Source organism: Zootermopsis nevadensis, unplaced genomic scaffold, assembly GCF_977971745.1.
Source record: "Zootermopsis nevadensis isolate Lab colony 2312 unplaced genomic scaffold, Znev_1.0 Znev_ptg000019l, whole genome shotgun sequence".
NCBI classification, from domain to species: domain Eukaryota; kingdom Metazoa; phylum Arthropoda; class Insecta; order Blattodea; family Termopsidae; genus Zootermopsis; species Zootermopsis nevadensis.
Window position 1 is genome coordinate 9785196 of NW_028259151.1, and position 15450 is coordinate 9800645.

General features: G+C 42.2%; 1 protein-coding gene across 4 annotated transcripts in view; it reads right to left on the reverse strand.

The window, feature by feature from the left end:
* Positions 1 to 15450, reverse strand: part of LOC110835067 (uncharacterized) — a 114930-nt gene that overhangs the window by 45933 nt on the left and 53547 nt on the right. For all 4 annotated transcript variants that reach the window (XM_087351284.1, XM_087351285.1, XM_087351286.1 and 1 more), the window contains exon 2: positions 4506 to 4608. In XM_087351284.1, coding sequence (XP_087207410.1) covers positions 4506 to 4590 — 85 coding nt within the window. In that variant the 5' untranslated portion in view covers positions 4591 to 4608. The remainder of the gene's footprint in view (positions 1 to 4505; positions 4609 to 15450) is intronic.

Consider the following 15450-nt stretch of genomic DNA (forward strand, 5'->3'; position numbering starts at 1 on the left):
CAAACGTTGTTCCTACTGTATCGAGGGAACAAGCCATGAACACATGTCGCGGAGTGGAGGCGTTCTTAATCTCGTAAATATACCGGGTTTCAAATTTCTATGACGTCATTCTGTATTCAGGGGCTGCGTAGAATTTGCGAGAGCGTAGCGTCAGTCAATCACTGAAACGTCGGTGAGGTCCACGGCGTTTTCCCTGAAATGGCGAAGGAAAATGCGGAAGACGGAACTTTGGACTTCTGTAGGACCTACTGTACGACAGCTTTGTTGAAGAATGCAGCAAGCATGGAGTTCATCCAGAATGGAACGTGTCAAAGGTCCATGGTCCATTGACCTAGGACGCGAGGCTGAGTGCGCAAACACAGAAACGGATTGCGTGGTGGTCGAACGAAATCGATAGACAACTCTTGCCTCTTCTGTGGCTAAATTCAAAACAGGATTTCGCGTTCTGCTGTGCATTCAGGATTAAAAAGGACTTCCAACATAGAAATATCTCAGCACGAAATTTAGTGTTGATCCGATAGGCCACAACATTGACCGAGGTTGTTCGTGGTTATTTTGCTGCTCTGGGATGGTACCTTAACCCTTTGAAGCCGAAGATCGTCTGAATATTATTTATGAATTCAGTCCGTACCGCGAAGAAAACACTACACCTCACCATTACGAAAATCAGCTGGTTAACCCTTTGAAGCCGAAGCTCGTCTTCATAATATTTACGAATCCAGACCGTACCGCGAAGAAAACACTTCACTTAACCATTAGAAGTCGAATCAGGCGGTACCACATAAGATTTAACCAAAGAACATCCCGGTCAAAGCCTTAATCATCGAACGCTTTCAACCGTAACCGTGCCTATTCGTTCCCATAATTCGACGCCGTGTAACCTCAGCTACTGACAGCGTCGTTAACCAAGGCGCAAATACAAATAAAATTATTTCGGTGCAATTTATCTTAATAAAATCTCATTAACGACAGAGATCATTTGAAGCTTGATAAATTCTTTACGTATGATTGCTTAAGGCTAAACAGAAAACAGAATAAAGCAACTGGTGCAGTGAGAAAGCGCACAGTTTTCCTGTCATATTTTCCTATATTTCCCAATTCTTCTTTACAGAACATATTTATATATGTGTAAAAATTTGGCATGTTTATGTTCCTTGTATTTTCCTTTTCAAGCAATGAAATTGTGTTTTTTTTCTAATTTTTTGTTACCTACTGATGCATTACATTGTTCTTGTGGGAAATTACTACTCGCTTTAAGAACTGTGTCCACGAACTTAACTATTCGTAAGAACGGAGACTACACACTCCTCCTACTTCGCTGGAATTCCAGTCAGAACACGGCAGTCGGACACAGGATCATCCATATTGCTGCTCTGAATAACACACACACATGCCTGAAATTTGGTTCCTCTTAATACGGGCAATGACCAACTTCAAAACATAAAAAGATTTAGAAAAACGAGTTAGTAAAAAGTTGAGTCAATATTGATAATGATTGTGCTGTCATGTTTACAGTAACACTGTCGCGAAAATGTTCAATATTTACCGTAGATATTCGGATGTTTTACATCTTTTCTTGTTACAACGTTCGGGTAAATGAACTGGAGGCTCTTAACATGAGCGGACTTCGCAAGTCGGAAATCAGCACCACGAAAAATATAAATCTGACAAATGATAACCAAGTGGAATAATTAACTACAATAATTGTCACTGTGGCAGTTAAGAGTTGAAGGTTTATAATTGCTTAGCAAGATGGTAGCATCCTATTCAACTAAAACGATTTGTTAGAGGCAGAATTCTAGTCTATACAGCGCACTGCTGATGACGAAACAGACACACGTGTTGATATTCTTCCATCACATAACAAATTTTTTGTAATAATTAAAACAGAGCTTGAAATACACGGATGTCCTCTCGCTGTGAGGAGAGATGATTCTTCGAGTTCAAATTTAAATTTATATTAACGGACTTTTGTATCAGATCTTCTGGAGCAGAAAGTTTGAAGCGATGTTAAGTTTTGACGTAATGTTGTTGAAGATTGCATGTGGCGACCTAACCTCACAAACTTCCCAGCGCAAATATAAAATATTTGTTTCTTAATATGGTCGCCGTTTAGTTTGTTATCCAGAACCCGTGGCTCGGATATTTTCACGGGGCTGTTCAATACAAATTTCAAGCCCCTCTGCTCCAAAGTTTTAATTCCTTAGACTCCGTAAATATTACTCGAATAATCACGAGCTTTGTTTCCGCCATAAATAAATAATTTAGAAGACGTTTTTAAGTAATGTGATTAACTGCTATGAACGTAAAGCAGTCGTAGGATATTATAAGGTGTAATTCAAGATTTTATACAAGACTGAGACAAACTAGTGAAGTAACTAATAATATTTCGGGGCATATGTAACATTCGAATAGATCATATGTTACACTGACTCGTCGTATTCCAAATAAAAATACTAATGCTGTTATAAAATCAACCGAGAATGGAGAAAAGACGGCGATATTCTTACTATCATGTAACCAATCAGAGACCAGATTTGATGACAAGACGTTATCAAGAAAATGCATGTCCTCTCTTCCGATGAAAACGTACATCAAACACTTTATCACTCACAGATGACATCTTAAAGACACCTGGACTCTTAAGTCACTTGCCGGATGTTAGTCACTTCAGACTGGATTCAATAGTTCATTGAATCCAGACTGAAGTGACTAGCATATAATGATCACACCGGGCAGAGAAACACATGTATCAGTCTATATAAATAGTCTAATGTCTAATAAAATACCATTATTTTAAGTAGGCAACTTGGTTACAAATCACGTTGCCATCGGGGTATACGAAACAGATGGAGATGGAGAAATAAACGGTGTACAGTGCATTTATTACACGACCAAGAAACAGGTGGATATTTATCAATCCCATTCAATGTTCTGGGAGGACGTATCAGCGACTACTTGTAATGACGTACAAAGCAGAGAACAGTCAGATCGATTCTAACTATTGCTATCTGCAGCCGATCTGTGGACGTTAGGTACACGTAAATGCAACGAGCAGAGTCGAAGACGGATATATAGTAATAAAACTCAATTCTTTGCAGTATCTACAGAGGTTTATTGCGTGTTCTGTAATACAGTTAAACGTTTAGAGGACATCATCCCATCGTGTTTTATCAGTTCAGTGTACAAGACGATTGGCCGCTTGTAAATGAATTTGTAGATGGATGGCAAGACAGCAGAAGGGAAGAGAACTTGACGGAGATGGTTAAAGTCTGTATTTTAAAGGCCGGAAATGCTTTTAGCTGATTTACAAAGTATCTGATAAAATAAGGCGAAGCTCGCTTTCTTACTACATGTATGGATTTCTATTAAAGACGTAACGCGTGTTTCTTAAACGAAAATTGTACACAATCCAATTAGTACCTTAATATTTGTTCAGTGCTTGTAGAATAGTAATTGAGTTACAGTGTTCATAAAAGCAGTTGCCTAAGTGGGGTCGGCTATACAGGGGAAGTCAATTAACAATGTTACTCGTGTCCTGGGACCGATGATCACTGCTGGTGTGTTTACTACAAGTGTACTGAAATTAATCCAAATAGGTCATGTGATCCGTTACTCAGGGGCCACCTACAAACGTTCTGTAAATACGAATCCTGGTAACAGTTCTACGTAGTTTGAATGCAATACACGAGAGAACAATTAAACCGAAGCCAAACTATGCCACAAAAGAAATATGGCATTTGAGAGACTTCTGCTACACTCGGTAGAAAGCTTACCAACACGCACTTAAGCTTCAAAATGTGAAAAGAGGAATTGATGTTTCCTGTTCGCGCATAGGGGTCTCTGTCATTCTTGGACCACGAAAGACGTGAGTTGGAACAGAACCCGGATGAAATTTGATTACGTCTGTGTAAAAAATTATGGTGATTAGCTCGCAACGTGTTCACGCTGTAGCATAATAGTTTTAATGATTATAACAATAAGATAGCAGGAGGTTCGACATCCCCCACCTCCGTTCATCTTAATGTTATCCTCTCAGCTCCTTCTCAGTCTTCGACGCGAACTCTTCGTCTTAGTCACATGACCAATCCAACATGGCGTCCTATACTTCACTACCGTAAGAATATTAAATTTTCCCGCCCGTGTTCCTATTTTGTTCTTAGATTCTTATATTTTCCTGGAGACTTTTTTCAAACAATTTTAAATGTGTTCTTTCCCAGAGTAGGCTAAGAGACTGCATTTCACATCAATACAAAACGAACGACAAGCAAATTGCATCGCGTGTTCCGATCCTGATAATTTTTAATGTGTAATTAATAATAGTTTTATAAGAAATACATATATTAAATAATGTAATGCTAATTCAAACACGCCTACAAACCTAAACGTCAAGGCACTGGCTTATAACATTTTAGAATTCTTCAGATTTGACAGTTTTGTTAATCACAACGTCCAAAAAAATTTAGGAAATAAAAGAAAGGTATTAATGGGGAAAAAATACTTACCAGCGTCGGTGAACTGAATGCAGAGGAGGACGGCCACGCCTATAAGGGCGGCTATTCGTAAAGACGGCCCTGATACTGACGCCATGACACTCTATAAGCAGATCTGCAACAAACAAGAGAGATCACCGTCAACTGAGGCCTTAAGTAAGGTCTGGGTCTACTGTTTAAGACGTGGTTTCCTGTAAAACATCTCGTTTTGGGAGACTTCAAAATTATCAACAATTTAGTAAACAAACGACATTTACGCAAAACTTACCGGACATTTACTCAAATGTAGCAAACAATTTATAAATTAAGATTTCCGTCTTCTGGGTTGTTGCGCTGTGTAGTCTGGTCGATGTTAACCAACGTTTCAGAGGTCATACTGCCTCCGTCATCAGAGTATGAAGATTTCCGTCTTCTGGGTTGTTCTGCTGTGTAGTCTGGTCGATGTTAACCAACGTTTCAGAGGTCATATTCATCGCCCTGATGACGGAGGCAGTATGACCTCCGAAACGTTGGTTAACATCGACCAGACTACACAGCGCAACAACCCAGAAGACAGAAATCTTCATACTCTGATGATGGAGGCAGTATGACCTCTGAAACGTTGGTTAACATCGACCAGACTACACAGCGCAACAACCCAGAAGACGGAAATCTTCATACTCACCGCTGTGAGAACCTCAAGTCTTACAATTTATAAATTAGCCAAATTGTTAACCATGTTATGAATTAGAGTTCGCTGACGTGACATTTGTACTTAAAGCACTTACATAACAAAAATTACAAACAACAGGCACGCGTGGTTGTCTTCAGTAGCCCAATCGCAGAGTCAAATGAATCGTTCGTATGCCACAAGTGTACTAGTTTAAAATAGGTTTTAGAGTTATGACAGCTATTAAATAATGAGATCAGAAGGTTTGTATTACAAGAGGGCGTGGCATATTAAGTGTGTACTACATGTCAATGTTGGTGGCGGTCTTACACGTATGGTGGTGCATATACGCAGGTACTAATACGTGGCCTGGGGCTTACAAGACGTGTAATGTATGTACGTATTAGCAAGAACGTATGTGCTTTGCTAGTTCGATTGTTTGCATTACGTACGTGTATGTACGTGACGTCGACTGTAGAACCTAGGGATTCCCACGACACACACGCACTGAGTAAGCCAATGTATTGTACTAAGGCGGACAGCCTGACGGTAAAGACACTGAGGCCTATTCCCCAGTGCGTTTCAAAATGATTTGGAGCATCGTGTTGTTTCCTGATACCTAGGCGTCACGTCCATGACATAAGCTCCACGCTTACTTTGCCTTCGACGTAATTATAACTATTTAATAACTATTTTTCGTTGATTCATTCCTAAATTCAATACTGACCTTCATAGGAGATTAATTATGTCTTATGTAAAAATTGTTGGCGTTCAAATTACGTGTGAGCGAACGGAAAACTTGGCTGTTTGGAGACACAAGATGAGCTCGTGTGGCCCATCCTGTGGTCCAAGTGGGACGGCACGTGCACATTCTCCACAGTTGTAAGCGCCTCATTCACGAGAATATTCGAAGCAAACAAATACAGTGTCCTATTTATCCCTGAGACCCGAGTCGACAGCACGTGGTCAACCTTACACTACCTCATAACGACTCACGGAGAAGCTGTTTGGTAAATGTATACTAGGATGCTTTTTAAAAGAGATTTGTTTCCGAAACAGGATCAAGCCATAGTCACTGCAACCATCTGTGAGTAACAAGTCTTATCGGGAAATGAGCCCAGCACTGACAAATGGAATTTAAGACAAACGGGGCGGCCGCCATATTGCAGGCAATCGACGATAATCCGTCGATACTACGTTTGGAGTTTCAGTTCTGTACTGCGTAATTATTTCCCTGAAAGTCACCTGTCTGCGTGAACAAACATTGTACATATTTAACGACGCTATAAGCGTCGAATGACACAATGATACTCAGCGATGAAAATGGGATTGACAGGAAAGGAAGCGGTCGTGGTCTAATTTACGGTGCGTTTAAGGCAAAAGCCTGAGATTTTAATCCGGTAACTCGATAAATACGAAGTAGGAGTGCTAACCACTCGACTACGACGTTCGATGACAAATGATTTTCCCACAGGAACGGAAAATACAAAATTGCGTTAGTCGTCAGATACAGAAGACCTGTTGCTTAGGTTAGGTTAGGTTAAGTTAGGTTAGGTTACGTTAGATTAGGTTAGGTTAAGTTAGGTTAGGTTAAATTAGGTTAGGTTAAGTTAGGTTAGGTTAGGTTAAGTTAGGTTAGGTTAAGTTAGGTTAGGTTAAGTTAGGTTAGGTTAGATTAAGTTAGGTTAAGTTAGGTTAGATTAAGTTAGGTTAAGTTAGGTTAGGTTAGATTAAGTTAGGTTAAGTTAGGTAGTCGCAATACAAATGATGGTGTTAGGCGGACCTCCACGTGTCAGAACCGCTCCAGAGGCCAATTATTTTCCTTTCCTACTCTAAGTCAAGCACCGCGGTCTGCATACGTTCGACAAAAGGAAGGCATAGCTCCGCACATTATTAACCACGGCACCGGATAGATGTGTAGTCTGCTTCACCCTCCGGCCACTTTACCCCCTGGAAAACAGGCAGTGGTGCTCATAAGTTCGAGGATCGGTGAAGAACCTCTCCGAAGCGGTGGGGAAGAGAGAATATTCCTGCTTCTGCCGGTAATCGAATCGCTGCCATCCAGACCGCGGGCAGCCACTGCACGCACTGGCTAAGTTATCCCATCGCATGTGTAATGTGTGAACAGCATAATAAACGTACAAATACGTGTGATTTGTTATTCCATCACACAATGGCAAATTGTTTACTTTCCAGAGTTTACATTTGCATATTAATTTACACGGTCGTAATATTTCTCCGACTGCTGAAAAAAAATATTTTCACTGACGACGTTGACAGCTGGCATTATTGACGTGTGTAAATATTAAATACGTTTCATACGTGTTAATCTGTCGTAACCGCGCTCACAAGGGGGGGGGGGGGAAGAGAATAAATATTTTTTGTGCTCTCTCCACAGCTGAGCGGTTCAGAAGATAAGAACACGGAGAAAGTGTGGAACGACAGACAGGACAATCTCTCGTCTGCTACCTCGAATTTGTCCCCAAAGTGCCCACTGCCAGAAGAACAAAGGCTGACGTAACGTGAAGCTGTATCCAGGTCTGAGCACGAAGATTTACAAGTCAGGGTGCGTTAAGCTGTCACGATGTTCCTCACTTCCTTTGGTGTTTGGATAGCGCGGATTTTCTATTTTGTCCCGCGTAGAGGAGTCTGTACACACTGCTCACCTGTCCCATGCGTGCTACATGCCCAGTACCTTACATCCTCATGTGATTTATTATTATTATTATTAGTGTTCTGTCTCACGACAGGTCCATATGAACAGGATCCTTCCATCCTTTTCTCGGACTGGGACCTGTTCATATACGTTCTTGGCAGATGATCCAGAAGTGGTTTGCCATTGCCTTCTTCTGTGTGTGAATGGAGTAATTGTTGGGATGCCACGGAGGAAAACTCCGTGATGCCTAGACCACGGCCTTGCCCAACACAAGTTATAAATTCGGGCACCGCCGGGAATCGAACCCGAGACCCCAGGATTACAAGACCAGCGTTCTAACCGCTAGACCACCTCATCTTATTATTATTTAGTGTTCTGTCTGACGACAGGTCCATATGAACAGGATCCTTCCATCCTTTTCTCGGACTGGGACTTGTTCATATACGTTCTTGGCAGATGATCCAGAAGTGGTTTGCCATTGCCTTCTTCTGTGTGTGAATGGGATAATTGTTGGGATGCCACGGAGGAAAACTCCGTGTTGCCTAGACCACGGCCTTGCCCAACACAAGTTATAAATCTGAGCACCACCGGAATTGAACCCGGGACCCCAGGATTACAAGGCTAGTGTTCTGACCGCTAAGCTCCTCATTATATATTATCTAATTGCATCCCTTCTCCGGTTGATTCCTCACCACTCAGTATCCTGTTGTCAGACACCGTCAATGTACGAAATGGTAAGACTGTCACCGATTAAAATGGCCAATGTGAGGGTTTTTTTTCTGATAAGTTGCATGTCACACGTAGATAAGAGAACAGTACCTAATTTAATTTTTTTAATGAAATAGGAGTGGAAAGATCTGGATTCATTTGGCCCAGTGCAGGGGTCCTGTGAAAACGGTAATGAACATTTTGGTTCCATAAAAGCCGGTAAATGTCTTGGCTGAGTAGCCGTCAGCTTAATTAAACTTGCTCTGAAGTGTTACAGCCACTGCAGTGAGCAGCCGGTCAGTCTGCGTCTGCAAGTTCCATTCCAACGCCCACACAAACACTATAACATTTACTGGCCCTCTCACGTGCTCCAGACATTACAGAATCTACCTCCATTCAGATCCAAGGACGTTTTCACCCAACGCATGCGACACGACGCTAAAACCGGGAGGGTCTGGACGCATTCCAGCCTCATGTATATAAAGGAACGGCCAACATGAAACTCGTTCTGTAACACAGGGCATCAAACCGATAATCCTGCTGGAAAACCTGTTTCTCGGACTCGGAGCAAATGACAATGAATAGCGGATCACTTTGAGGTGACTCACCCACCGCGTTCAGAAACTGAGAGTACTGAAACGTATAAAGACGCTCTCTGAATGCGGGGGTTAATCAGCGTGAGATGGGTCAGAGCGTAAGGTGTTGTTTTTCATACTATTTGGAAGACATCTTGAAATTATCTAAACGAAACGAAGAACTACTCAAAAATTTAGTCACATTCTACACAAGAAGTACCGCTTACAAAACCATTCTCATTCGAAAACTAGTGTCAAGGCTCGCAGATAATGTATTTGCCTATAAAGAATAAATAAAATTTTTTAAGGGCAGTGCAGGACACAGGAAGACTGCTCATAAGGCTAAACGTCGTGGTACTGAAAATATCAGAGAAAAATAATAAAAATAATAACGAAAATATAACACATTTTATCAGAATATTTTCAAAAGAACGAACATGTAACCGGATAAAAATAATTTTAATTCTCGTAACCAAAACGGGATAAGACTGATGTTAGTATGAAGACCGGCGTCTTCTGGGGGCAGCTAAACACTCCAAAGACAGTCATTTTCATACTCCTCACCACGAGAACCTGTACAGGGCACGAAGTTTTCAGCGTGACAGTTAGTTTATTTAAACTTGGCTACTCCATCATTGGCCGTTGCCATGCCAACACCGGACGTCGACGGATCAGCAGGGCGATGGCTCATTTCCACATGCACCACGTTCGTAGGCGACACTCCAAGCAACAGGTGATTACCCGCGTACAAACTTACGACTTCCTGTTCGTGTGTCGGGTGGCGTGGAGGGAAAATACATATGACAGAACCCAGAGAAACGTTTTTTCAAAAACGTCTCTCGGGCCGGCCCAACCCGGAAGCAGCGTCGATTTTGACTTTGGACTCACTTGCCAATTCCGCGACACCAAAACCAAGTTCTCTTCGTATTCAGTGATTTTCCTCAGTACTTCAAAGAGAACAGTGGGACATCAAATCGCGGTCCAATCCGGAAACTGTTTGCTTTAGCCCTGTAGCTCATACATAATCAGTTCCAGATCTAATTCCACTAAACAGCCTTTTCAATTGATTCGATGTCGCTAAATAACAGTTTCATTATCACTTTTGTTTTCGGAGAAAACTGCTTAATAATGAGCTTAAAAAGCTGCATTCCTCCCCCAAAATTGTCAGGGTAAAGAATGAGATGGGCGGGGCATGTAGCACGCATGGATGGGACAAGAGGTGTGCATCAGGAAGCCTGAGGGGAAGAGACCGCTGGAGAAACCTAGACGTAGATGGGAGGTTAATCTCAGGCGGGATCTATGGGAGATAGGAGTTGAAGGAGACTGGATTTTGTTGGCCCAGGACAGGGTCCGGTGGAGGGCTTTGGTTAATTCGGTGATGAACCTTCGGGTTCGGTAAGCCATCTGGTTGGTTGGGTCCACTATTTGGGAAGCCTGAGGGGAAGAGATCCCTGGGGAGACCTAGACGTAGATGGGAGGATAATCTCAGACGGGATCTATGGGAGATAGGAGTTGAAGGAGACTGGATTTTGTTGGCCCAGGACAGGGTCCGGTGGAGGGCTTTGGTTAATTCGGTGATGAACCTTCGGGTTCCGTAAACCATCTGGTTGGTTGGGTCCACTATTTGGGAAGCCTGAGGGGAAGAGACCTCTGGGGAGACCTAGACGTAGATGGGAGGATAATCTCAGGCGGGATCTATGGGAGATAGGAGTTGAAGGAGACTGGATTTTGTTGGCCCAGGACAGGGTCCGGTGGAGGGCTTTGGTTAGTTCGGTGATGAACCTTCGGGTTCCGTAAGCCATCTAGTTGGTTGGGTCCACTATTTGGGAAGCCTGAGGGGAAGAGACCGCTGGGGAGACCTAGACGTAGATGGGAGGATAATCTCAGGCGGGATCTATGGGAGATAGGAGTTGAAGGAGACTGGATTTTGTTGGCCCAGGACAGGGTCCGGTGGAGGGCTTTGGTTAATTCGGTGATGAACCTTCGGGTTCGGTAAGCCATCTGGTTGGTTGGGTCCACTATTTGGGAAGCCTGAGGGGAAGAGATCCCTGGGGAGACCTAGACGTAGATGGGAGGATAATCTCAGACGGGATCTATGGGAGATAGGAGTTGAAGGAGACTGGATTTTGTTGGCCCAGGACAGGGTCCGGTGGAGGGCTTTGGTTAATTCGGTGATGAACCTTCGGGTTCCGTAAACCATCTGGTTGGTTGGGTCCACTATTTGGGAAGCCTGAGGGGATAAGACCTCTGGGGAGACCTAGACGTAGATGGGAGGATAATGTCAGGCGGGATCTATCGGAGGTAGGAGTTGAAGGAGACTGGATTTTGTTGGACCACAACAGGGTCCGGTGGAGGGCTTTGGTGAATTCGGTGATGAACCTTCGGGTTCCCTAAGCCATCTAGTTAAGTTACTTAGTTTTCGAAACTTTGTATTTAGTTAATTATCTTGCGCTGCTGATTCCAGTTGATGAGTCAGCGCGTTAAAATATAAAATTGAATTATTATTACAAACACTTTTGAAAGTGTTATTATAATGTAATAATCGCAACTTCAGTGCTGTACCAAGTTCACGCAGCTGTTTTGCCGAAATACTGACCGTGTAAACGGAGGAATTAGCACGGCTGTCAGCAGTAGAATGTTTAACGACGGGGTCAGTTAATGACTCCCTTCTTATAACGGAATCACCTGTAATTTGCGACTCAGAAAATGTAATACCAAACAATGCACATCCAAATGCGGTTAAAAAACTATCCATATGGCGATTATATTTTTACAAAACAAAAAACGAATGTAAGAAACAGTCGCCGTGAACAGACCTGCATATTTGTATAGCCTGCTCACTTTAATGGACACGTGTTGATAATTTAGCTTTTAGCGAATAAAATGTACTGTTATTTTAAGTGTGCAGATAAAAGACGAAAGATCGATCTCTCGCTGTCAGTACCTGAGACTATCTAACTTCGGATTAATAATAAAGATAGTTAATTATGGAATAAATTGCATAATATTACCACTGCCTTCCACAAAAACAAACATTCATTCTCCCAGTCAAGAAATTCGCTTGCTTTCATGGGATCCGAAAGTTCATAGTCATTTTTTCAACCGCCACTGCTATCTATCGTGAGTAAGATCAATGCAGCACGCACTCGCGTAAAATACATTTTAATATTATCCTATGTGTAGATCTTCCAAGATAGTTTATTTCTGTGCTTCGCAGTGAAGCCACAGACAGATTAGGATACATGGTCGGTTAAAACAATATAATCCAAGACTTTATCGTCATCAATAACTGATCGATACATATCATTAATATTTATGGAATCAAAGAAATTTATGAGCCGTTGGGCCAAATGCATTAGAAGTCAGGGCGATTACTGACAAAGATGAAACCACTGTGTAATCATCTTGTCAGAACTTATAAACAAGTTTTCTTTGCTTATCTCCGTATAATTCATGAGCCAGTGAGCCGGTCTCGAGAAGACAACTGATTCCTGATGCTCTCGCATTAGATTCTTAGTATTTGGCGAGTGTTTATCATTCAATTACAAAATTTGTCGAATTCTAAGAATGGACAGCGAAATCATAAATTGCCTAACAATATTTCTCCATGGAGAGTTCTCTGTCACAAGCTGTTAGTCACTCAGCTGGTTATTAAATTCTCCGCCGGATATGGAAAACATCTGTTCATAACCGTGCTCACAACAGTCCGCCACTAACCAGTATCTTTAGCCAGATTAATCCAATGCTCTCTCGCAATGTTTCTTTAACGTCAATTTAAACGCAATCCTGTCTACCTCTAGGTCTTCCTAGTAGTCTGCTGTCTTCAGGATTTGCAACTAAAAGTCTTCACGCATGCGTACTGCGTCTTTTATGATTTTATACCTTTAATACTGGAAATGAGGCGTAAAAGTGCTCGCAACCCTGCGCATATTTACGTTATCGTACACAAAAATATTTTTCTCATTCCCGAATGGTTGATTAATAATTCCAGTCATTTTCATTGTATATTTAGTTTGTTTGGTAGGCATTATTTGGTATTAAATAAAGGACAGATGAAGTTAAGAGGAGGCAGAAACATGTTTCTTCAGGGTGGGAACAGGGCAGAGAAGAACTGCGAGAAACAGATACGAACACAATTCCGAAATTCCGGTCCTGGAATAACAACACAAGTCAAAGGGTGGTAAATGCCAGATGTATCCTATATAAAAAAAAGATCGCGGGAAGGTTATTTCAGTCCAATTAAAAGAATATGGCCAAGAGATTAATCAGTAGCGTTAATGACGAATAAGTGTTCTTTGTACGAGGACTTGTCAGTTCCGGCCGCGTTTACCAACCCGCAAAATAGGCTCGCCGAACAATGGCTCGATGTGGTCACTGGAGTGGCTTCAATGCCTAATGGAACGCGGACGTGAAAAGAAACATTCGAACATCAACAACAAAAACTACGTAACTTTTTGCGCAGATGGTAGAACACCGGGGTGTTACTTACACAACATGGGAGTAACAGGTGGTCCTTAGCTGCGGGCTCATGGAAATGTTAACAATAAATGCATCGTTCTGTGTGTGCGGAGGGGTCAACGATGTTCAGGGCCGACTCTGATATTGCAGGTCAGAGAGAATAGTACGGAACACAAACCTGCCTCAACTCTGGGACGCCTAGAGGCGATCCTGCTTGTAAATACGTGATGAGAAGCCTCACAAGAGGAGCCATTATCCGTGTGCATCTGAGGTCTCAGAAAACAGAACACTCAGGAAGGCGCTGACATGCTTAACCCTTTGAAGCCGAAGATCGTCTGAATATTATTTATGAATTCAGTCCGTACCGCGAAGAAAACACTACACCTCACCATTACGAAAATCAGCTGGTTAACCCTTTGAAGCCGAAGATCGTCTGAATATTATTTATGAATTCAGTCCGTACCGCGAAGAAAACACTACACCTCACCATTACGAAAATCAGCTGGTTAACCCTTTGAAGCCGAAGCTCGTCTTCATAATATTTACGAATCCAGACCGTACCGCGAAGAAAACACTTCACTTAACCATTAGAAGTCGAATCAGGCGGTACCACATAAGATTTAACCAAAGAACATCCCGGTCAAAGCCTTAATGGATGAGGACTGTTCCGGGTCGCATAGATCGCGTACGGCTGAAACCACACGCGACCGCTCTCGGAGTCGCTTAAAAGAACGACGGGCAAGCCTCAGTCCATCGTAGATCAGAGTGAGTCCACTTCCTTCTCTAACTTTCGTCTTCTGCAGCGCGAATCAACTGCAATGTTACGGCCATCTAGGGCAAATGAACTTTGAACAACCTTGGGACGCGATGGCTTCTGACGTCAGAATCTTTCCTTCCGTCCTTCTTCTGAAAGCCACAACACCCGTGACCAAGGAGAGACCATATTCTTTGCAGCTTTCGTATATTTTTTTTTTTTTTTTTTTTTTTTTTGCTAAGAGATTTGTTTCAGTCGAAAGCCTGAACTCAGCGTCTGTCAATGCCACCGAATGAAGGATTAGCACAGCGAGAATTTCCCAATATCGGCAGAACGAGTAAAATCAGAACACTGACAGATCTGTGTAGTGACTCGTGCGTGAAATCGCCAAGTCCAGAAAGGTCGCCAGACGAGGCGTGCGTGGAGGTTCCTGTCAAACCTGCAGGAAAAGTTTCTCGGGTCAATTTAAGTCGAAATAATCGTGCATGCACCAGTCCAAAAGTTTTAACAGTTACGAAGGACACACGAAATTTTGCAGAGAGTGAGTGACGTGCTGGGACGAAGCTCCCCCGCGTTACAACCTTCAACTATTTCCAAATCTTTGGATACGTCGTGGTGGATACCAAGAATGGCCGTCGAGGTCGCCGGACCTTACCCCCTCCCGATTACTTTTTTTCGAGCATCTTAAAGAGCTTACTGTGCAAAATAGGGGTTGACGCAAGACTTACAGTACTGTGTCGTATTTTCATAACAGAACCACCTCCTCCCCCAAGCGCCTTCATGAAGTAAAGTGCGACAGCTTGATTTTACTGAGTGCACATAATACCAAGGAGCACTTTAGAGCACTTACTGTGATTTTTTATGTAATTAATGGTTTGGTTGTTAATTAAATATGTTAAATACCAATAAGAACTTGTTTATTTATTTTATATTTTGCGCTTAAAATGTATTTGTTGTTAATAAATGCGTAACTTCGTTCCGTTAACTGTTCCAACTTCAAACTGAAGTACGTTTGGTTACTTGGATTTAAACTGACCCGTTGAAAATTCCGTACAAGTTTGGCCAAACATCTTCTGAAACGTCCTGTTTAGGATAATGAACACTGAGTTGATTAAATTTTAAATAAGCGAAACAGAAACTTAATCTCAAACGAAGAT